Source organism: Polyodon spathula, chromosome 14, assembly GCF_017654505.1.
Source record: "Polyodon spathula isolate WHYD16114869_AA chromosome 14, ASM1765450v1, whole genome shotgun sequence".
NCBI classification, from domain to species: Eukaryota; Metazoa; Chordata; class Actinopteri; order Acipenseriformes; family Polyodontidae; genus Polyodon; species Polyodon spathula.
The window spans coordinates 28,383,229-28,405,375 of NC_054547.1; the positions used below are offsets into that span (position 1 = coordinate 28,383,229).

The following is a 22,147-nucleotide window of genomic DNA, read 5'->3' on the forward strand; positions in this document are numbered from 1 at the left end:
GTGGTTGGCCAAATTGAATTTACCCTTCAGCTTCTGTATACATACAAGTTCAAGACAAGAACTTAAGCTTGTTTTTAAAACCTAAATGACAAAACAGTAGAACGGATGCCCCAGCATCGGGCTTAACGATTAAGTAGACCTAACAAGAATTAAGACATCTAACCCTTTAATGAAATCATCCTCCGTGTTTAATCGTTTTGTTTTAAAGGATTTGTGTCTCCTGAGTGAGCCCTGTATTACAGTGTCATGACGAGGCAAAGTGTAAAAGCTGATTTAGCCTCTAAATACAGCTCTGTGCATTATTCCCTGCAGTTTCAAACAATTACATGCAGCTACTAAAATGATGTGAAATGATCAACAACAGCAGCAGATATTATTGGTTTATGATTCCTTGGTATACAGGTATCATAATCAAGCTTTAAAAAACATCTCCATAACTCTCCATAACTTGCGTTGGCATGACAACATTATTTTCGCTTTGGCTTTATTGACAGACTTTATTTCTTTATTCTAAAGCAAGAGTAAAGCCAACATTTATGTTTTAGTTTGAGGAAGGAGCAGTTAAAGGGCATGTTCTAAATAGTTTATTGCCCATTTTAAAATTATTTTACTCCTATGTTTCCCATGTTGCATGTGCTATGATTCAAGTCAGGTTTGAGTTCTGTAACACAAGAAGTGGACCAGCAGTACTTTACCATACCTCTCTGGTCTTTACAATGTTCACCTGGGCACCACCCTACCTCCATTGTGCTTTATTACACTTGCTATGTTTTCACTATGGTAGCTTTTATAAGGGAGCAACGACCCTTGTATAAAAGCTACCAATAGCAACGGTTATGAATATTACATGTAATATAAGTTCTGCTGCAGGGAGCACATATTGATTTTTATTCTAATCCTTTAAAACCCGTCTGGGCGCTACATCTTAATTACTTTAGTTAGTAGTATGAAAGCGATTAGGCACATTTACATCATTGCCCAAACTGTTCAGTGAAACCTTACACCCCAATCACACCTCATTTAAATATTGTATCTCACCTGACCGGGGAGTTTCAAAGTACGTATCAGCCTTGTACTTCCTGTATTAAATCACTTCTCACAGTGGAAAAAAAAAGACAAGTTATCTGCACAACACTGACTGGATCACGCTTAAAGGTAAGCACGACTGAATAATATTGGATAGTGATACGGACAGTAGATTTTTTAAAAAACAGCTTTCTTTATAGAGTATGATTTCTTCGTTGTTTGACCACTCGTTTTGGGTGTATGCATCGTCGTGCACAGGAAAGTGTTTTTTTTTTTATCTCTGTTCGAATGCACCTACTCAAAGTAGTCAGTCAGTCAGTCGAGGCTGGATCAGGAGACAGCCGATTTCCTTCTTCTTATTTATAGTTATAAATAATGTGTGGTATATATTTATAGAATAGTGTACTTTGTTTTAATTTGCGTTTTTTTTTTAAACAAACTTACATAAAACTGAGTTAATTCCAGAAGCGATATGTAATTGATAAAGTATACAGTCAAAACCATGCTTCTTGAAATTACAGGTTTTTGTATTGATTACGGTTGCATTCAAATATGTTTTATTTTATTTAGGCAGTAAGTTTAGCTTTATTAATTAATCCTTGCAGCTTCCCAGCAAAGAAAGACGTGGATTTACAATCGCGAGTAATAATGTTTAAACCTGGAATGTTTCTCCTCTATCTTATTCTGTTCGTTTTTTTTTTTTGTTTTGCAGATTTTTCTGAACATTCATCCTGTATTTAAAGTTCACAAGACTGAAATATGGAGAACTCCGGTATTGTATTTAATTTTAATATCTGAAAGCACTGGTAGATTGTATGACCAATCATTTAATTAATACTACCCATAAAAACAAAAATAATATATATCTTGTTCATGTCGTGTTCGTATCTCAGAGAAACTGGAGAGGAACGGGACTGTAACACTACTTTAAAAACAAACAAACAAATGAACTGCTGAACCTCGTCTTCTTTAATATTAGCATCACAAAGGAATCCATGTATTATAAAAAAAAATAATAGATGGGCCTCTTCAGTGAGTTACAGGAAAACAATTCCATCTCAGGGTTTCTGTGACGTCATAAATTACGAGACCGAAGATATATATATATATATATATATATATATATATATATATATATATATATATATATATATATATATACACACACACACACACACACACACACACACACAGTATATAAAAATTACGTCTGGTATTTTAATTTGGAGCTCCCTTACACAGGCCTTGGTCTATATTATTTGCTTCATTAACACCGTCTTGTACTGTGGAAGGCTACCTCAATTTTGTTTACTGTAAAACTTATAAGAAAATGGACACACACTTATCCAAAGGGCTCTGGTGTTTGATTGATCATCTATAGGGCTCTGGTGTTTGCAGTTTTAACTGGCCTATTATATATTATTAACTAACAGTTAACAGGAAATAAGTACTGTTCATTAACATGTTTATTACCTGTTGATTAACAGTTAATAAACAACAAAAACTGCCCTTAAAATAAAGCGTAACCCATTTAGTTTGGTAGGATTGAGGCACAAGTGAGTTGCCACACAGGGGCTGTACTAATTGTCCTGGTTTCCAGTTCTATTTTTAACTGGTTTGCATGGCCACTCGAGATATTGAATCCCTGGTTTCCTTGTGTATCTCAGTAGACTCGCAGAAGAAAGAGGAAGGCTCTCAGAAGAGGTCCCCGTTTGACTTGATCATGAATCAGATTCGGAGGAAGAAGTCCTTTGCGGAGCGTCCCCAGCGCTCGTCTGTGAGCAGATTCTTCCGACCCTCCGAGAATTCCGAAAAAAAGGGGAAAGGCATTTCCGAAACTAAAGAGTCAGAGGACAAGCCTGAAGATAAGGAGAATATTGGATCTGAAACAGGTAAACCTTTTAAACAGAATTACCTCATTGTGGTTATAGGGACGCTGGTCGGTTTAAATTACAGCTTGTTATGCTGTGGGACAGACGCTTCCCCAAAGATCAGTGTGATTAGCACTGATTCGATAAAAAGTAAATCGGCCATCTTATTATCTTTACACTTCATTAAAACCTCACCCAGTTCTGTACAAATGAAGGGATGACAGTAACCCAATGATTTATCAAGATCTTTAATAACTACAATTTGTGCCTTTCAAGAAAGATGTCAGCTAAGCTACCTGCGAAGTGCCATTGCTTTATGATCCATACTCTCAGCAGCTCACTGAGCTTAGTAACTCTGGTTCACACTTTTTGGTTGCAGGGCTATGGCAGCTGATGTTTCCATGACTCAAATAACATTCTCCCTGCGTAATTCAGTCACAAGGTGTGAGATGTTCTTTTTGTCACCTACTTCCAGAAGATGCCGGCTTGGCAGGCACAGAGGTGTGCTCGGTGGTGGGCTGGGGGAGAGTGAAACAGTTCGTTCAGAAGCTGGGAAAGAAGCCTGACAGCCGGAGCTTGAGTCTCTGTAACTGTGGACTGACAGCCACTGACGTGGTAGAGCTGGGTGAGTGGCTTTTTAATTACCAACAGGTCGAACTCTACATTGAGGTATTTGTAAACTTTTTAAAATTAAAATGTTTAACATGTTGGTGCTTGTGAAAGGTGAGGGGTAATGACAGTGCGGTTGACAGGTGCCATGAGAGCTTCCTCTCACAGCTGTGCAGTCGTACCCCAGTACTGACCCAACACTGCCTGTCATTCAGTCTTGGGCCTCTCTCAAGTAGGGAATCCTTGCTCAGAATTCTGTTGTGGTTCTGAGGATTAGACGAATGTCAGCTGGAGACTAAACTGAGACAACCAGACTACAGTTATTTACATTTGCATGGTTTGCATGATATCATATGGTACCACTTGGTTTTGATGAATACTATAAAAAGGTTTACCTTCTGCAAGGACATATAGAGGTAATGATATTAATTGGCACTATGCATGGACATTCTTTTTAAGTTTATAAGAGTATTAGAATCTTCATGCCCTCCTTGTTCTGGTTTGGGTTTAATTACGTTGTTGTGGGCTATAACATATATTGGAAATTGTTTTTCTAAATTGTATTCATGCCTGTTTTTCATTCCCTCTGATAGCTACAATGCTACCATTCTTGACTCAGCTAGAGGACCTGGATCTCTCCTGGAATGATTTAATTGGTGGAGCACTGAAAGCATTGACGTTTCACCTCCAGCATGTAAACAGACTGAAAACACTGAAGCTTAGCAACTGCAGACTGACTGCTGAAGATATAACTGCTTTAGGTACTGTAAAAAAAAAATTAAAAAGATGTCAAAATGTTTTTACTTTGAGAAACATGTACAATGATTTAGTGAGCTAAAACTAAATCTGAAAACATTTGTCTCACCCCCTTTTTAATAATGTGTTGCTAAAGTGCTTCGACAGGGTTACTGAATTGTTTCTCGGCCCTTTTTGAAATCTAGGGCAGGCTTTTGAATACATCCCTCTGCTTGAAGAGCTGGACCTGTCCTGGAACAGCTACATTGGGGGTCACCTGTCCTGCCTCACCGAGGGACTGCAGCTGGACTGCAGGGTGAAGACACTCTGCCTGGTAGACTGCGGGATCACAGCTGATGACGCCAAATCACTGGGTATGGGTACTGTGGTGGAGTGTCCTGCCCCTTTATGTTTATTAGTGTTTTCTGTTGTATGTAGTGTGTAATGTTGGTGTTTATATATAAAATACACGGGATATAAATATGGGTTGCGAGCACAAGTGTTTAAAATGTATATTTTGTGTTTAGGCACAAGGATTGCACAGCAGTTCAAGTGCAAGTAAAATAATATGTGAGCACAGGGAATTGCGCTTTTATTAATTCACGTGGAGATGTACCAAGATGCCAATGATTGATTAGCAATCGAGTTTCGGTGCAGCTGCATAAAAGCTGCATGTTTTCACTCACTCGGGGTTGTGTGTTCGTGAGTGGAGAATGGGAGAGAGAAGGAGTTTTTGGGGTTTTGAGAGCAATTGCTACAGCTTGCTGGAAGTGCCAGCATGGTACTTGTTTGTCTGTTCGTCCACTGTCTTGTTTAGTGTTGTCCGTTTTGTTTACCTTTTTATTTTGGCCTCAAGTGCCATGTCCTGTTTTGTGTGTTTTGTTTAAACCTTTTTGTTTATTATTTGCAATAAAACTCTGGAAGCCATAGTGTCACAGATTCACCGCATTCCTAATTATTAACAGATCTTAATTCTGCCACCATGAAATGTATAAACCTCATTTCACTGCATTTTTATTTATGTAATAATGCTAAACAGCAGGCATACAAATCACCCCAGTGGTATTTTGATCTGACAATGCTTAAATCATTACTAGTAATTACAGTAGCTCGGTACTGACAGTGCTACAGAAAGGTTTAACTAAATATTTGAGACAAACATTACACCAGTTTCAAAGTTACATAATTAGTGGGTTAATTTAAGAGAACACTTCTGCTGTTTCTGTTGGTTACCAGAGCTATCCCATTGGCTTGGACTCAAACCCTTTAACTGTGTTGCTGTCTCTCCTCTTGGTTTCACAGCTGTGTTAAATATTTACTCTCTTTGATTCCAGGCGAGGCACTGGTTCTGCTGCCCTCCCTGGAAGTGCTGGATCTCTCTGTGAATAAACACCTCGCTAGTGGGCTGCAGGACTTTGCCCCAGCACTGAGGCACACCCCTCGCCTGCAAGTCCTGAGGCTGCACATGTGTGGACTCAAACAGGACAGCATTCAGACTCTGGGTAGAACCTGAGTAGAATAATTCATGTAAAAAGTGGAAGGCTTTCTCTTAAAGGGACAGTCTTTACAATCACAAACAAAATCGCTGGAATTGTCAGTCTTACCCTAGCTCCCATTACATCCAATGGACATACTCACATTTCTGCAAAAGTGTAACTGTCTAAAACCCATTTGTGTATGGCACTGTAAGTGTTGATTATATGTAATTGCTGCCAAAACAAAGATATATTTGCTTTTGCCTCTACAAATAGACTGAATTTTGTAGAAGCAGCTTTGATTAACCTGCAGGAAGCTGACATCGCACTGAACAAAAAAATATTACTTACAGTACCGATAGTAACAAATCCAAATGACTGTAATGAATGGGTACTTTAGATTTTTCCAAGATACACATGTTTTCATATGAAGCTTGTATTATTTTGTTGTGTTATTTGCTTCAAACTCTGTACATAACCAAGAAAATACAAAGTGTTGAGCAAACATTACAGTAACCAAACTGTAGGTTGTGTTTGCACTGTAGAGTAAATAAGGTGTGTTAAAATAAGCATTCTGTTTGTACTGTGATAGATACTGATAGTGGCTCTGTGTGCTGTGTTTATAGGTAGTGCATTGCAGCATCTCCCAGACCTGAAGATGCTGGATCTGTCCTGCAATAAAGAGGCTGGAGGAGGGTTTAAAGAAGGGGGTGCACAGATAGCCACTCTGAAAGGGCTACAAAGCCTGGATCTGCATCTCTGCTGTCTAACAGATGAGGACATGCTGGCTCTCAGTGAGTATTTCAATGCAAGGACACACCATGGTCTTTTACCTCAAGACAAACTGGACTAGCAATGACGCACACATACATACATGATTTATGCACGCTACTACTCATACAGTGCTACTAAAATGAGCTCAATATACCTCAGATTATTTAGACAAACATTCTGTTTTAATGGCTTTCCAAAAAAGTTTCCGTAGGGACATTCATAGTCACACCCTCATCAGTTTTCTTCAGAAGGATTCAATACTTAATTCATGCTCATTTGTATTCATCAAAACAAATAGACAAACAACATGTTTTGACAGCTAACGTGTCTTTATCAGGTTCACATTAATATGAATGCCTGGCATTGCAGTGCACAAATGACTCTTTTTAATATATATATATAAATATAATCTATTAACATGTCTATTTTTGAAAGCATTCTTACTTTACAGCATTTTTTCACACCTGCCTAAAACTTTTGCACAGTATATCTATATATATATATATTGTAATCTCCATGTAATCTCCTTGATTTTCAGCCCAGGTTATCCCTTTGCTCTCTGATCTCCAAGAGCTGGATTTGTCATCCAATAAAAAGACAGGTGTCATGATCCAGCATTTGTTCTCCAGACTCCGGTTTCTACCCAAGCTGAAGTCTCTTCTCATTAACAACTGCAACCTGACTGAGGACTCCTATCGAACACTAGGTAGGAACTTGAAACTTTTAAGAAACTTCACTATTAAAATGGTAGTTTAAAAGATGGTTATGAGGGGAAAAGAAAATTAAAACAAGTAGCAGAAAGCTACCTGAAAAGTCATCTATTCTAAGACCTATTAAGAATTATTTGTATGCACACTTTCCTTAAGAGAAGGTAGAGCTTTATCAGTTTTGAGACGGGTAGCTTCTGTATCAAAGTAAATCATTTCTTCAGTTACAGTTTATTGAGTAAAACATTGACTTGAGGCACTACTTTTAATTGAAAAACTGAATAATGACGTGAAACAAGTTCCACATCCTCCAAAGCAGTTTTATGTGAGCATAACCCGATTCATTCAGTATATACTGCTTTACCTGTTTAACTGATTCAGTCGAAGCCGTGTCCCAGCTGTTTGAGCTGGAGGTCCTGAATCTCTCCTGGAATAAATGCGTGGGTGGAAGCCTCAAGTTGTTGCTGGATCCTCTGGTACAGACGTCATCTCTGCAAGTGCTGAAGTTGAGCAGCTGCAGCCTGACTGGAGACGACTTGGTGGATTTAGGTAGGGATAGAGCAGCAAGTCTGTTCAGTATAACAGGCTAGTTGGCACTGCGAGCAAAATCCCTAGCATCTCCTGCCTTTCGTCTCAGGGGCCTGGATTCCATTGATGAAATGGTCTCAGTTTAACCTGCCTTGGAAATGTATCCGTGTAACAAAAACAGCTGTGCCATTGACCCGCATCAGATAAATTAGACCCACCCAAGTTTAACTAACAAAATGCACAAGAACAAAGTGTGTGCCATAATGGAATTTTGAAAAATAACTTAATTCCAGCAATTTGAAATTGTATACCAGTACCTTAGATTTCTTAGGCGAAATTCAGTCATGCATATATAGTAGTCCTTTACAACTAAAGGCACCTTTCTTGATCCGTTGTATGCCTGCAAATGTGCAAATCCCCATATTTTCTGCTCCAGTCTGTCTGTCCCCAGTTTGTAATTAGCCCATACCATCTGTGGTCTGTTGCTGAAGTTAGTCCAACCTGCTTCCTGTATCATTAATAGCATGTATTATTATTATTGTTATTATTATTATTCAGCATCTGTGTCTAAATCTGGAGAGCTTGCACACTTGAGGCAGCTTGACCTAACCTACAACGACACCGTGGAGGATGCGGGGTGGGCTCACTTCTTCCAGGACACGATGGGGTTAAAGGAGCTGACCGAGCTGGATATCAGCCTACGCCCCTCCACTTGCCGCGACCCCTCCCCGTGGATCGACAGCCTGCAGGGGTTCCTGATCCGACTCCCTGCCCTCAGTGAGTTCGGGCTGCACAGGTGGGTCCTGACAAACCAACAGAGGGAGTGCCTGGAGTCCTTCAACAACAGCCACAAGAGGAGTGTTCACTTTGACTGCTATCACTCCACCACAGAGCAGGGCAGGGCCCCTTGGAGCAGGACAGCTGGCCAGGAGAACTCTCCTAGAAAGGACTGAAGGTAACCAGACTGGAGCACAGGACCAGAGTCGGAGGGTTTTGGAATGGGACGTTGAAATGAACGGCAAAGAAAACAACTTTTTATATCTACGACATTTACAAGGTGGTGTCAGGTACCAACAAGAAGTTGATTGAAGGTAGTCTAGTTTTCATCTGTACATTTAAACACTCAATAATCAGTTCAACTACAGAAGGACTTAATGTGCTACTATGGCTACTTGCTTGTTATTAGCACTTGTTAAAACCAGGCTTCTAGCCCCTTCTGGTAAAATTAAGAAGCAAAATGAACATCAAGCCATCCTGAAATAAAGGTCTAAACAAAGAAATGCCACTTCTAATAATCTTCATGTTGGCACCTGACATCACTATTAATATTCTTATTAAAAATTAAAAATAATACAAAATCACTATAGCAAAGGTTTGCTGTCATTTGCAACATGTACCACTTCTGATTAGGACTGTCCTCTTCCAGTGGCAGTGTGGAGCACTCTTCATTCCAGTTGGAGTTCCTGCTCTTCTATGTTAACAGCAATCGGATCTCAATAGCCAGGTACTGCTGTGCTGTTACTGGCTCTGTAAAGGCAACTCTTCCAATGCCTCAACAAAGTACATAAGGGGGTCTTTACTGTAATAGGAGCCGTCCTCTGGATGCAATGTTAAACTGATCTACTCAACGGACACTGAAGATGCCGTGGCACTTTCGAAGAACAGCAATAGTTTTAACCAGTGCAAATCGATACAACTGGAAAGACCTTTGGATCTTTAGTACTGAGAGGTTGTGTCCTTTGCTAATCAGCGCCCTGGTCAAGTGGCAAAAACATAATTTAATGCTACTAGTATGTTTCCTAATAACTTTGTAAGCTGTTGTTCTATCATTTGTTTGATTTGTATATCATAGATTTTGAGAAATAGTTTTTTTCTGTAATGAAGAATATAGAGCACTGTCAACATCTCTGAATTAAAATATGTATTCCCTGGAACCATTCCACCACTCAAGACATATTTACACATAGATGTTGCAGTGTGGCTCAGGGAGCAAGTACCAGAGGATGTTAGGTTTTCATGATTGTTCTATTTTCTCTTTCTGTGAGAAGGAAATGGCTAACTTTGCTGAGACAACGAAGATTTACAATAAACCTGTAAAAAACTAATAAGTAATAAAAGACATTTACAGTATGTTGTAGTATTTATATGAAACAGAAATACATTTGCCTTTGTTGGTTTTCAAGTATCTGTTAAAATGATGCTCTAGTTGAGTCTCAATAAAAATACAGCTGTTACAAACAAGCTGGTTATTCATTGGAAGTTCTTTGCCTCATGACCTGTTGAAATGATCTCTCATTTATTTAAAAAAACGAATACATACAGTAGTTATTCACAAAGCATTTACCTCTGTGCTAAGTTTGCACAAGTTTTTGTGAAATGAACAACAAATGGCTAATGTCACAGAACTGTGAAGAAACTGTTAAGGTACATGTAGGAGTTCTTAAATCAACTTCCTGAATTGATTGAAATTTTTTAAAATATTTTTTCACTTTATTGTATGATTTGTATTAAAAGATGATTGTGCAGAACTGTTGTTAAACAAGCAAACAGCAAATGCGACAGGGAATTTTATATTTGCAAGTTTTTAACATTCCCCAACCCATTTCCAAAATGGACTGCAATTCCCACTCACTGCAGTGCAGCCAGGAATATATTCACAGGTTCTTCATTCAGTATCACGCAGAATCATTTCTTTTTCTTGCCCTTTGCCGATCCTTTCTTCCCTATGTTATCCTTCTTTCCTTTGCCTTTCTTTTTGTCTTTCTTGAGTTCTTTGAAGGGACCCAAATACCTCCGCACCATCAGCCCTCGCCACCATGCCTGGATCTGGGAGAGATAGGCAGGACAGCTGTTACCCACTGGGTACAAGCGTGCATACCAGCGGAAGTACAACGGTCATGCCGGCTCAGGCAGACCTGTACTGTATCAAAGATCTGAAACAAACTTTAACATTGTTTATCTAGGTTATCCTCAACATAAAGAGGTCCCATGTCATCAACGGCATTACAGTATGTACACAACACGTATCCTGGACCATTAAGCATTATTGTAACCACTCTTTCATGACCATCTTGAAAACAAGACAGTTAAACCCTAAAGAGTTTTTGATGCAACAACAACATAATGTTAGGAATAATTACCAGTATTATTAAGATACCTGTATTAAGAGATGTTTTAACCAATTCTGGACCTTTTTAGTAATACATTTTAAGCTAACCCTTACCAAGTAGTACCTTGTCTAGGAATCTTATTGTCAGAGGTTCCCTCCCTGGTCTTTTTTTTTTGTATTTCTGTAAAATTGCCACTAAAAACAATTTACAAAAAACTAATTAAAAATGAAAAGTATTCCCAACAAAATATTATTGAGAAAGACTTTCTCCTCACATTTGTTGCCAGAGCCTTGCACCTTCTCTTCTCCTGCAGGTGCCTGTTGATGGCAGCAATGCCCTGGGTGCAGACCTCCAGCGGGGGGTCCTGGAGAGGGTTCTCCTCCAGGGTCAGAGCCTGCAGAGTCGGCAGCCTGTCCAGATCATCTGGGAGGCAGGTCAGCCTGTTACACTGGAGGAAGAACTTCTTCAAACCTGAGCAAGTAGCACCAGGAAATCCAGTAAAGAACATGGTGCTAGCTACCCGAACTTACCAGCCAGTAAAAAAAGAAGCACCAGGAAATCCAGTAAAGAACATGGTGCTAGCTACCCGAACTTACCAGCCAGTAAAAAAAGAAGCACCAGGAAATCCAGTAAAGAACATGGTGCTAGCTACCCGAACTTACCAGCCAGTAAAAAAAGAAGCACCAGGAAATCCAGTAAAGAACATGGTGCTAGCCACCCGAACTTACCAGTCAGTAAAAAAAGAAGCACCAGGAAATCCAGTAAAGAACATGGTGCTAGCTACCCAAACTTACCGGCCAGTAAAAAAAGAAGCACCAGGAAATCCAGTAAAGAACATGGTGCTAGCTACCCGAACTTACCAGCCAGTGAAAAAAAAAAAAAAGATAATTGTGGGCTTCTTCTGTCCTGAGTCTGATTTCAACTGCAGTCAATGGAGCCTTTGTGACGTCCCATATATGAAAAGCGGACAAAGCCCGATATATTTCAGGATGTACGGATTTTGAATCTTAATAAAAGTAAATCATGAAACACTATGCCTCTTATTAATATTCCCAATCGTAATGTACTAATGTACCTTGTAAATTGCAGATAGAATTTGGTAACTCCAAGAGCTGGTTGTTATGACAATCCAGGATCTCTAAATTCTTTAAGAGACCAATTGTTGCAGGAAGCATCTCAAATATGTTGTTTTCCAGGTAAAGCTCTCTCAGATTCTAAACACAAACTATATAAGTTAGTAACAGAACACAAGGCGTCAGTACCATGAAAAATACCTAGATGCACAGTGTTTAAATAGCACATTGTAACAAATGCTCATGCATATGGCTTTGCTAGTGAAAAATATATATATATATATATATATATATATATATATATATATATATATATATATATATATATATATATATATATTTCTTCCAATTGCCTTCAATAGCTCTACCATTCCAAAGACATGATTAACAATAACTACAGATTTATTAAAAAATGTATTAAAAAAATAAAGGATTCAACAGCACCTGAAAACCAAAATGCATACCCCCATAGCCATTCAGGTAATTTCAAGAGCCCATTTAGTAGCTCAGAATAAAACCAATCACATAACTTTTGCCTTTAGATATATTGTAAATGTTCTTTTAGTACTGGAAACTACTGCACAACTTGTTTTAACCTGAGATGCAATACACATATTAAGGCTGAAAGATGAAATTTGGGCACAATTAGCGGGTACATAATATTAAATTGATAAGCAAGTAGTAAAAAGATATACAATTAGATCGGGGGATGTTGAACACAGGGCAGGTACCCAAGTTGCCTGCTTCTAATGCATGCCACTGTTTGCAATTGGCTTACTAATGAAACCGTGGCACTCTTTTATCTTACCTGGAGCAGACCAATGCTCTTGTGCACAGCTGTGAGCTTGAACCCCTGATCCTGTCCCAGGTACAGCTTCTCCAAAGATGCAAGAAAACAAATCTCTTCCGGGAAATGGACAAACCGATTGCCGGTTAGCCCTAAACATTTCAGGTTGGAGAGATTCTTAACTTCAGCAGGTATCTGCAAGTCAGATTAACAGGTTATTTAAAGCTATCCATATCCCGCATTGTAAATGAAAACAGTGCAGTTGAATTTTGGTATTTTGCCGGAATATGTTCAGGCTAGAAGTTTGATTGAAAAGGAAATAATTAATATGTGCTATTGATTTCTACAACCCCCTTTTAACCAGAGTACTATATTACTACATACCTCTTTAATTTCTTTTTTTACTGGGCATTTCACACATTACACACAACCACTTCCAGTAAATTTGTCCTGCTATCACCCCCTGTAATCCAACAATACCCACAGAATGCCCTAGTTATACTTTTGACACTCCTCTGCAAAAAAGATACTACTGATGCCATATGATTAAAAACCATATACACACCAATGAAAACCAGCAAAAGATGGGGTACCACAGGTTATAGTAGGCACTGCAGCTAATGCCTTAAACTTTTCTAAAGTTTTGTGACTATTTATGGTGCAGTGTATTCCATAAGCCACTTCTATATCAAAGCTCAAGGCTACTGTATATAATTAGCAAAAAAGTATGATACCTCATGTAATCTGTTGTCATCCAAAGACAGCACCTCTAAATTGACCAGAGAACAGATCTCTGCAGGAAACGTACTGAACTTGTTTTGGCTGAGGTCGAGGAGCCGTATCTCTGTTAAGTTAGCACACCGAGAATGCAGAGTCCTCAGCCCTGTGTTTTTCAAGTAGAGCACCTGCAGTGACACCACCTTGCCAAGCATGGGTGGAAACACACAAAGTTTGTTATTAGACAGTCCCAGTTCAACAAGACCCGTTAGCGCAGACAGGCTACGAGGTAATTTTCTCAGCTGGTTATTGGTGACATCAAGGACTATTAAGTTGGTACATTTGAAAAGAGAATCGGGGAGCAATGCAAGGCTGTTGGAGGCTAGGAAGAGTTTCTTAAGTTTTTGCAGAGATGCAATCTCGTCTGGTATAGCCCCCAGGGCATTCTGCTCCAAGTCTACTATTTGTAAGTCAGGAAGCTGGCAGAGGACACTAGGTAGCATCTCAAATCGGTTCCTCTGCAAGTAGATTTCTCGAAGCTTAGTCATGTTTGTCATCTCGCTGGGCAGCAACACAAGATCATTCCCAGACAGACCCATCAGCTCCAGGTTGTAATTGTTTTTGCAGATCTGGACAGGCAGCTCCCCCAGGTTCAGGTTGTAGAGTCTCAGCTCACGGAGAGACCGCAGTCTGCTCACAACCCAAAGCGAGCCAGCAGCACGGGTCAGAGGATTATTGCTCAGATCTAGACTTAATAAGTTTTTCAGCTCACTCAGCTCATCACACAGGTGCTCTATGTTGTTGTCATGCAGGTAAAGGACTTTGAGATTCTGGAGAAGTTTGATCTCGCTAGGGATGGTCTGGATTAAGTTCTTCTCCAAGTGCAGTTCCTCCAACTCCTCCAGCTCCAGAATATCTGATGGGATGGTTAGTAGCTGACGATCAGAGGAGTCCAGAAATAAAACCCGGTTGGCAAGTTCTCTTGGTAGCTCCAATTTAACGATGCTACTTTTAATCCCAGTGTCCAGGAATAATGAGGTGACAATATTAGAGAATCGAACTGAAAGCATTTTGGAAAAGTAATCAGAAAAGACAAGCTAGCAGCAGAATCTTTATCCCACACCTGTGAAACAAAAAAGAGAAATGGGTTCTTAAATATTGGAACAGGAAATGGGAGCAATCTTGAGCTCTTAATAATGGAAAGGTTGCTGCAGAGCAGTGGTAGCAGACTGAACTTCTTTTAAAAAATACTGGGTCTCAAAAGACAAAACTAAAGATTTTTATATAAGTTTACCCATACTAGGGTAATAAAAGTTGGTATTATTGAAACGCACACATTATGAGCAATACTAGTGGGAATTGGTGCAATACGTCTCTAAGCAATTTATTTTATGGGTCACAGAATATTATCAAATGTACGGCTTGAAACAGAGGGCAAAACTCAAACTATCTAAAATCCAAAAACGTCTTTACAAGCAGAAAAAGTCAATGACTCAAATTCACTGCCAATATACGAAACCAATAGCAACCATGGCAAATGTCGTACTACAGCATTATATTTTACTGACATAGATCATAATCTTAGTAGTGTTTATAAAAAAAAAAAAAAAAAAATCAAAGAGAAAGTAGACTCTAAGTATTTTTACGTGTTTTATTCAAAAACATTCTGTAATTATTTGTTTATTAAGTAAAATATAAAAGTGGGATGCTTAGGACAAGTAAAACATGTATTTAATACTGCAATGTTTGGTTCAATAAAAATAAAGTGCTACTCACCTCGGAAGCAGTGACTGCGCACTGCTTTACATTGCTGTCTTCGCCGCCATGGAAACGAAGGACGCGTTTAACAGTACAGCTGCCCTGACCCTTTATTACAAGGGCGTGAGTTTCTTTTAAAAACAATCTCTACATTTGCTGAACATTTATAAATTGTTTTTACTATTCGGCGGATACAGACGATTACACTAAAATAATGGATTTTAAATATAAAAGGTAGAAAACACGTAAAAAATACTGGAGTCTTTGGCGCTTCTCTATTTATTTATTTATTTATGATCATTGTGCTATTTCCTTAATTTAGAATGTCACGTTACGACTAACGACCAGATACAAAACATCAACTTAGGTAAAACGCCTCGTTATTTAATATGCAGTATTAACTACAAAGTTCATGAAATAAAAATATACAAATACCAGCTTTTAATATATTAAATTTGTGTGTGATTTCAGAAAATAGAACACAGTGCAATAGAGACACAGACGGATTTTAATCACAGTTTTCTAACTATACATAACAGCAATGCAGATGTAGTATTATGTATTATTTGTAATCTATTCATAACTTCAGATAAAGTACAGTAAAAGTGAACAGTGTTAGCCCAATAGACAAATACTTTGGATAGTCCCCTTTTCAATATTAAGACACTATCCCAAACGTTTGACTTAATACTACTGCAAAGTTGCAGATACTAGCATATTTCTCTAAATGGCAAGGGAGCCATCCCGATTCTGGATAGCAATAATTAACTAACAAATCTCTTCAGAAAGCCCAAGTAAATCTAAGTACCTCCATCTGCCAGACATGTTATAGTATCCACAACTAAATCCGAGTAGAATGTTTGTCCAGCGAGAACATTCTGTTTTGGTCACCCACCTAACAACAGACTAACAAAGAAATGTTTTTGCCAGATGACTGGTGAGCAAGTTCATATCATGAAATGCACTTACATTTATAAGCGCCGTTTCATTTGCTGTCGCTATCACCCATTCACAAAATATGTTAAGAGAAAGGTTTTTCTTGAGTTTACTTTGAGGACAGTATACATATTAGAAATCACTACCCTACCTAGTAACAGGATGGCACCCACTGTGAAATCTAACAGCAGCATTCCGTCATGAGCTTATTCCTAAGCATAGGGATAATTCTAATTACGATGCAGGCTGAATCTTGCAGGGGGTTTAGAAGCAAAATGAATGAGTCGTATTATAGCAACTATACTTTAATTAAGAAACAAACAGCTTAAAGACATTGGAAAGAAATGTGGTTGGAGAAGATGGTATATGTTTCTATAGAGCCTCTGACAACACAGAGTTGCAGGCTGTATCCTGGTCCTGCCCATAGCTGGGAGTCCAGTAGTAGTTTCTCTGCAATCCATGAAACAGCTCAGATGGATGAAGATGCCCATCCACGTCATAGGGAGACACGTCCGTGTTTTTCTCAGGGAGACGCCCGCTCTTAATCAGATCAGAGAATGCCTGAAATTGAAAACAAAGAACTTATTTTATATTTTGGGTTAAAACCAAGGTATATCAGTATTGCTATCTATTTGACTGTTTCTCTAATTTATTACATATGACATTTGGAACCTGCCATTTTCTTACCTCTTATTATCCTGTGTTTTTACTTTAATATGTGGTAGGTCCTTTTTTTTTTAGTCTATAGCATTGTACTTAAAAAATGTGCATTTCAAATAAAACATTTAAAAAAAAGTTACAAAAATAAAAACAATGAAAGGGGGACCTGTGATAAATGTGCTAGCCACTAAGTAAGACACATATTTTGAAGTCTAGCTTATCACTCCTTTAATAATTGTGAATCATAAGAATTGTAATCCTCCTCTTTACTATGTCTTTCAATGTCTGAGACTTACAAAACAAAACGCAATCAAGTAGGCAGTTCTGCTCACAATTATATCATGGTTTCCAGTCTAATTGTAGTTTAGCTAAATATTGAGTGCGCCATCTTAAACAGGTGACGAGCAGAAAGGACTCTTTACCACACATGCTGGTTCGTCCAGTTTATTTCCCCATACATAGATGTGTGATAGTGTTGTGTTAATCTTCATTGCTTTGGTTAGGGATACTAGACCGTTCCCTCCAATGTTGTTGTTTGGAATTGCCAACCTAGTGAATAAAAAATAAGAGGGGGCATCAAGACAAACTCAACTTCCGTTTTGTTAGGATCTGTTGTGGGATTTGCTTGATATAGTAACATAGTTCATATTTGGTGAAACAAAACTGAGCTGCTTACACTGTGAAAAATGACCTCTATTATAAGAAGAGGCACGCCACACACCATGTATTAACTTATTATAAATCACAAAAACAAAGATTTTACTCAGTAACTAAAAGGTCTTAGTTTAACTTTAGAACTCTGGAACTTCACACTGATTGCTTAATTTATCACATGTGTTTAAGAAACATTATTGAGAAAGACATGTTCCCATACGTTCATTCCACAAATTCATCAAACCTCACAAAACGCAAGGGGCTACAAAGTGTAGCCTAGACAGGAGGTTGTACCCACTACGTACCTTGTGAACCACACTGGAACCAACAAGGAGATCATTACACTGTACAACTATGTGCCAGGCTATAAGTGACACTGAAATCCATGCACTTACGCTTTGAGATTGGTGTTCAAAGCAATGGCTTTGCTGAGGTAGATTGCTCCTTCGTCCTCTATTCTGTTGGCAGTCAAGTCTATGATCTTCAAAGCAGTGTTCAGCTTTAGCAGCTCTGCCAGGCATCTAGCCCCATCCTGGGTTATATTGTTGCTATACAACATAAACATTAGGAGTATGGTCAAGGTTCAAACATTAAATCTCTTCATCCACCATGAGCATGCTTGCTTGTGTTGCTTTATTTAAATAATAACAATACAGGGCTGGCATTCAAATGTCGTGTGACTGAAGATTAAGCAATAGAATGTCTTTGGAAGAAGTGTCCAGTGTCTGAAATTAAAAATTATCTGATTCTGTGCACTTGGTCTATCAGACTTCCTAATTTCTCAACCCTAGGGGGACAACACAAAAATGAGACTGACATTGTAGTCCATTTACATTCTTAATAAAGAATATCAGTTGCATTTACCTGCGGAGATCAAGGTAGCGCAGAGTGAAGTTTGAAGATAGTTTTTCACAGAGTCTCTCCACACCAAAATCCTTCATCTCGTGTTTTCCCAGATGCAGCTCTTTGAGATTTTTGTTCACTTTCAGCATCAGAGCAATGTGCACTGTGCTCTCCTCCTGAAACCAAAGGCAAAATGCTTCACTGGTGAATCATAGGGCCTATCCATTAGTCACTCATACGCTAATTCCCCAAATCACACATTACTGTCTGCATATTTTTTTGGTATGTGGAGTTTTCACTTAACCCATGCTAGCTGAACTGGCAGATTTAAATTCCAATAACTTGTGAATGGCCTTAAGCATGGGGACCATAGTTTGACATTAACAGAGGGAAGGATGCCTACAATCAGTCTCAGTATAATTAGCAGTTGTATAATATAATACAGAATTGCATACACATATATACATATAGCTACTTAGGAGTGCTGGTAAGAGTGTTCTGTCACTGAGCTGCTCTGAGTGGATTAGTAATTTACTGCACCCCTTGTCTGCAGAATAGAACTCAGATGACTGATGATGTTGGACCCTGCTTCACTACGGGTCATACCTGCTGGCTGTAGAGCAGAGGCCGGTTCATGTTGATGGCCCAGATGGTGCTATTGTTATTCAGGACAGTAGTCAAGGCGATCAAGCTCTGAGTACCCTGACAAAGCAAAGAAGAGAAATCAAAAGAGTTTTCTTTTATTTCAATATAAAAACAGTGGCACCAGTGATTTGGGGTTAGGCTCCTGCCCATGGTAAACCACTCATTTATCAACATAAACTCCACTAATGCCCTGAATAGCAGCACTTACCAGATCACAGTCTCCAAGATCCAGCTCTTCTAAACAATTATTAATCTGCAGCATTGCAGCAAAGTGCATCCCCCCTTTGTTGCCAATCTTATTGCCAGTCATCTGGAGGCTTTTCAGAGTCTCGTTCAACTTAAAAACATGAACAACCATGTACATGTGTAAATGTTTTAAAACATGTTATGTTATTATCAGTATGACATAAAACACCGAAAAAAAGTGGACTCCCTTTTATAAGTTTCTGCATTTTTTTCAGAGTTCAGATTTACAATATCCTGTAGCTAAAGCTGTAACGTAGAAGCCGGAATATGTCTATCTTTGTGGAATGTAAACAAACTGAACTGTAAATATGTATTGCTATAAGCAGACACCAAGGAATTATGTACACCGGTAGGACAAAAATGGGCATGATTGCGACACACTGAATCTTTAAATTAATCTGTATTATTTTAAGTGATCATTCAATGCATTATTTTCATCGTACAAACATCAGTATTTTAACGGATTTAAACTACTGTGCATCCAACTATAACAGATGTGCCTGGCATTTTATTAAAGAACAGTTCTCTAATACAATACTCACATGCAGTGCCTCGGCAATGGATTGTGCGCCACTGGCCCCAATATCATTAAACATAAGATTGAGGTGGCGGAGTGCAACATTCTCCTATTATACAATTGCAAAAAATGTTATTCTTGAATTAAATGTTACGCACAGCATTGTATTACTATTCACTTATTACACATACTTTGAAAAGCACCTATAAGTTGAAATAGGTTCATATTTAACAACAAGTGTTTAACTGTATACAAATATGGTAACATGAATGAGTTATTAATTTGTAATTCATACTTTGATTGGGTGGTGCTTGGTTGTACACATCATTTACTGTACATGTTAAAAGTTATATATGATTCTAGGTTAAGTGGTATCTACAATATTGACTTGATAAAACACATAACATGACAAAATAAAATGACATACAGACATATTTAAAGTCATATAGTTTAGACAATAACAAATAATACTTCAAATTAAAATTAAAAAAAAAATAGCTTGAGGGTTATTCACCTGCAAGAGTTTACTGAGATGTTGTGCTCCTGTGTCCGTCAGGTTGTTGTATCGCAGGTCTAGACCTGAAGGGATGAACAACTTAAGAACAACATCTTAACAAAAAAGTATTACTTACTTTTAAATTAAGAAGCAAAATTCACAATGCATTTAGGCCTACTCCTTTTTGTTTGTTAATCTTCTAATTATTATAGTTTATTAAACGTTTTGAGAACATGGCTCTGAATGGATGGTAGATTTAGCTACATTTAATTTGCAAGCCTCAGTTATGAATATTGGTATACTACACAAAACATGCATAGACGGGGCACTCTTACAGCTCAGCCCTACCAACCTGTCACAGACACGCTGTTGCTCAGAGTGCGGGTGAGAGCCTGAACATCGCTGTCCGATATCCTCTGGACTGGTACAAGTCGGCTGTTACCAGCAATTTGAATGTTTATCCCACGTTCAGAAATCGATCTGCGTGAAATTTGAACACATTAAACAGTAGAATCGCTAGACGTTCAGGCATGCTGTACACAAGCCTTCAGAATTGTAAAGCATTCATATATATATTTGATATAAAGCAGGTATTGGTTGATGCATCGCATTTATTTTTAAAATCATAGTGTGCTTAGTAACAAAAACAAAAAAGGCGTTTTACATGTTAATAAGCGAATTTAAAGAGCTTATTTAAAACTTCCAAACGATTATGCATCAACGTCAACTTATTATTTGCAACCATAATGTTAAGGGATTTAAATATCTTTATTTGTAAGCACATTGCAGGCATTATAATCAACCTTATGAGCAAGCATTTAGCAACAATATGTATTTATTAAAACAAGGACATGCTGCGTTTTTATTGTGAAATATAAACGTTATTTATGGTTACTTTTCATGCTGTTGACTAAAAAAAACACACACACAAAAATTTGTTATCATCATTTTTGGATATACATTGCATAGATTAGGTAGGCTACTACATTATTTAGCTGATATGAGCATTTTCACAAAATACTCACTTTGGAGCCTCCTTGTCATCCAATTCTTGCAGGACGTGGACAATGGAGGGATTGACAGACAACTCGAGTTCTGTGCAGACAGTTGAATATCGCTGCTTTAGACTTGGAGGACCTTCCATGGCTGTCTAATGGGGGTAAAATAAAATAAAAAACCTACACCTTCTAAGGGTCCACAGATGTAGTAATAATTTGCATTTAATTCTGTGATGTTTATAGTTTTTAAATGTATTTTAAAATTATACAGTAGACCAGTATTACAACTGTATGCATAAGCAATATAGATTACTTGTACAACAAAAAACTCAAATCGCAAACTGTAAACGCATTTCGGTTAAAAAAAATGAAGAAACTTGACTATATCCAAAATACAAATACATTGTGTAGAATGACCATGTCCCGAATTATAATATAATCGGTAGCAGTTTAGTTTGTTTAGTACATCGCTAAACAGAAGTTAATAACTAGTCCTGCTTTTCATTGAGCACAACGAATCGTTAGTAATATTTCTGAATCAAAATAATGTGTTTCTTCGAATTGATCCTTACCTGCCCTTCTGTTATTGCAGTATTTATTTATTTTTCACATAGCTTTTATTAACCGAGATGGTTTGTATTTCCGGGATTGTATAGCTGTTTGTTTTATTATCGTCCAATGAGTTCTGTTTCTATAGCGACCAAACACGTGCAATGCAGTTGCGACATCTAGTGGACACACTATGAACAGCATATGGATCAAAATTATTTGCTTGAAGTGCACTTCAATCTACATACAACAGAAAACTTGATCTAAAACGACTATTAAGGACATAAGAATCTTACATACTTAAACAAACCAGAAAGTATATTCATGCACTTGTTGGTTTGTGTTATGTAATGCACCCAGCAACACATTGTTTTTTTAAATATGATAATCAAACGTTTTTTATTCAAGAAAAGTTTGAGAAGATACAAAAAAC

General features: G+C 38.0%; 3 protein-coding genes across 5 annotated transcripts; 1 reads left to right on the forward strand and 2 right to left on the reverse strand.

The window, feature by feature from the left end:
- The first annotated feature begins 1,069 nt into the window (after nt 1-1,069).
- Nucleotides 1,070-9,970, forward strand: lrrc31 (leucine rich repeat containing 31). Of its 3 annotated transcripts, XM_041271051.1 has the most exons (12): nt 1,070-1,155; nt 1,739-1,798; nt 2,694-2,918; nt 3,373-3,522; nt 4,100-4,267; nt 4,448-4,615; nt 5,576-5,743; nt 6,343-6,510; nt 7,029-7,196; nt 7,579-7,746; nt 8,284-8,680; nt 9,152-9,970. In XM_041271051.1, exons 2-11 carry the CDS (start codon nt 1,786-1,788, stop codon nt 8,676-8,678), a joined length of 1,791 nt encoding a protein of 596 aa, XP_041126985.1. In that variant the 5' UTR covers nt 1,070-1,155; nt 1,739-1,785; the 3' UTR covers nt 8,679-8,680; nt 9,152-9,970. The 3 variants fall into 3 exon arrangements, with proteins under 3 accessions (XP_041126985.1, XP_041126984.1, XP_041126986.1); XM_041271050.1 differs by having other exon boundaries at nt 8,284-9,967; XM_041271052.1 differs by having other exon boundaries at nt 2,697-2,918; nt 8,284-9,967.
- Nucleotides 9,971-10,110: 140 nt separating this feature from the next.
- On the reverse strand, nt 10,111-15,281 carry LOC121327191 (leucine-rich repeat and IQ domain-containing protein 4-like). The gene is made up of 6 exons (XM_041271053.1): nt 15,189-15,281; nt 13,430-14,535; nt 12,717-12,890; nt 11,911-12,049; nt 11,110-11,306; nt 10,111-10,551 (listed from the first exon to the last, which is right to left on the reverse strand). The coding sequence occupies exons 2-6, from the start codon at nt 14,480-14,482 to the stop codon at nt 10,411-10,413; spliced, it is 1,704 nt and encodes a 567-aa protein (XP_041126987.1). The 5' UTR covers nt 14,483-14,535; nt 15,189-15,281; the 3' UTR covers nt 10,111-10,410.
- Nucleotides 15,282-15,770: 489 nt separating this feature from the next.
- Nucleotides 15,771-21,860, reverse strand: lrrc34 (leucine rich repeat containing 34). The gene is made up of 11 exons (XM_041271055.1): nt 21,738-21,860; nt 21,193-21,317; nt 20,520-20,647; nt 20,186-20,250; nt 19,697-19,780; nt 19,117-19,245; nt 18,870-18,965; nt 18,285-18,439; nt 17,816-17,968; nt 17,189-17,315; nt 15,771-16,667 (listed from the first exon to the last, which is right to left on the reverse strand). The coding sequence occupies exons 2-11, from the start codon at nt 21,309-21,311 to the stop codon at nt 16,479-16,481; spliced, it is 1,245 nt and encodes a 414-aa protein (XP_041126989.1). The 5' UTR covers nt 21,312-21,317; nt 21,738-21,860; the 3' UTR covers nt 15,771-16,478.
- Nucleotides 21,861-22,147: the final 287 nt, after the last annotated feature.

Excerpts from the sequence above, each read along its gene's own strand:
- lrrc31 (XM_041271051.1), top strand. Across the intron at positions 4,268-4,447 it reads TGAAGATATAACTGCTTTAG|GGCAGGCTTTTGAATACATC; the intron begins GTACTGTAAAAA and ends TTTGAAATCTAG. Across the intron at positions 7,197-7,578 it reads GGACTCCTATCGAACACTAG|TCGAAGCCGTGTCCCAGCTG; the intron begins GTAGGAACTTGA and ends TAACTGATTCAG.
- LOC121327191 (XM_041271053.1), bottom strand. The coding sequence starts at position 14,482 with ATGCTTTCAGTTCGATTCTCTAATATTGTCACCTCATTATTCCTGGAC. Across the intron at positions 12,891-13,429 it reads ATGACAACAGATTACATGAG|ATACCTGCTGAAGTTAAGAA; the intron begins GTATCATACTTT and ends TCTGACTTGCAG. Across the intron at positions 10,552-11,109 it reads GCAAGGCTCTGGCAACAAAT|ATCCAGGCATGGTGGCGAGG; the intron begins GTGAGGAGAAAG and ends TATCTCTCCCAG.
- lrrc34 (XM_041271055.1), bottom strand. The coding sequence starts at position 21,311 with ATGGAAGGTCCTCCAAGTCTAAAGCAGCGATATTCAACTGTCTGCACA. Across the intron at positions 19,781-20,185 it reads ATCTCAGTAAACTCTTGCAG|GAGAATGTTGCACTCCGCCA; the intron begins GTGAATAACCCT and ends ATTGTATAATAG. Across the intron at positions 19,246-19,696 it reads CCATTGCCGAGGCACTGCAT|TTGAACGAGACTCTGAAAAG; the intron begins GTGAGTATTGTA and ends CATGTTTTTAAG.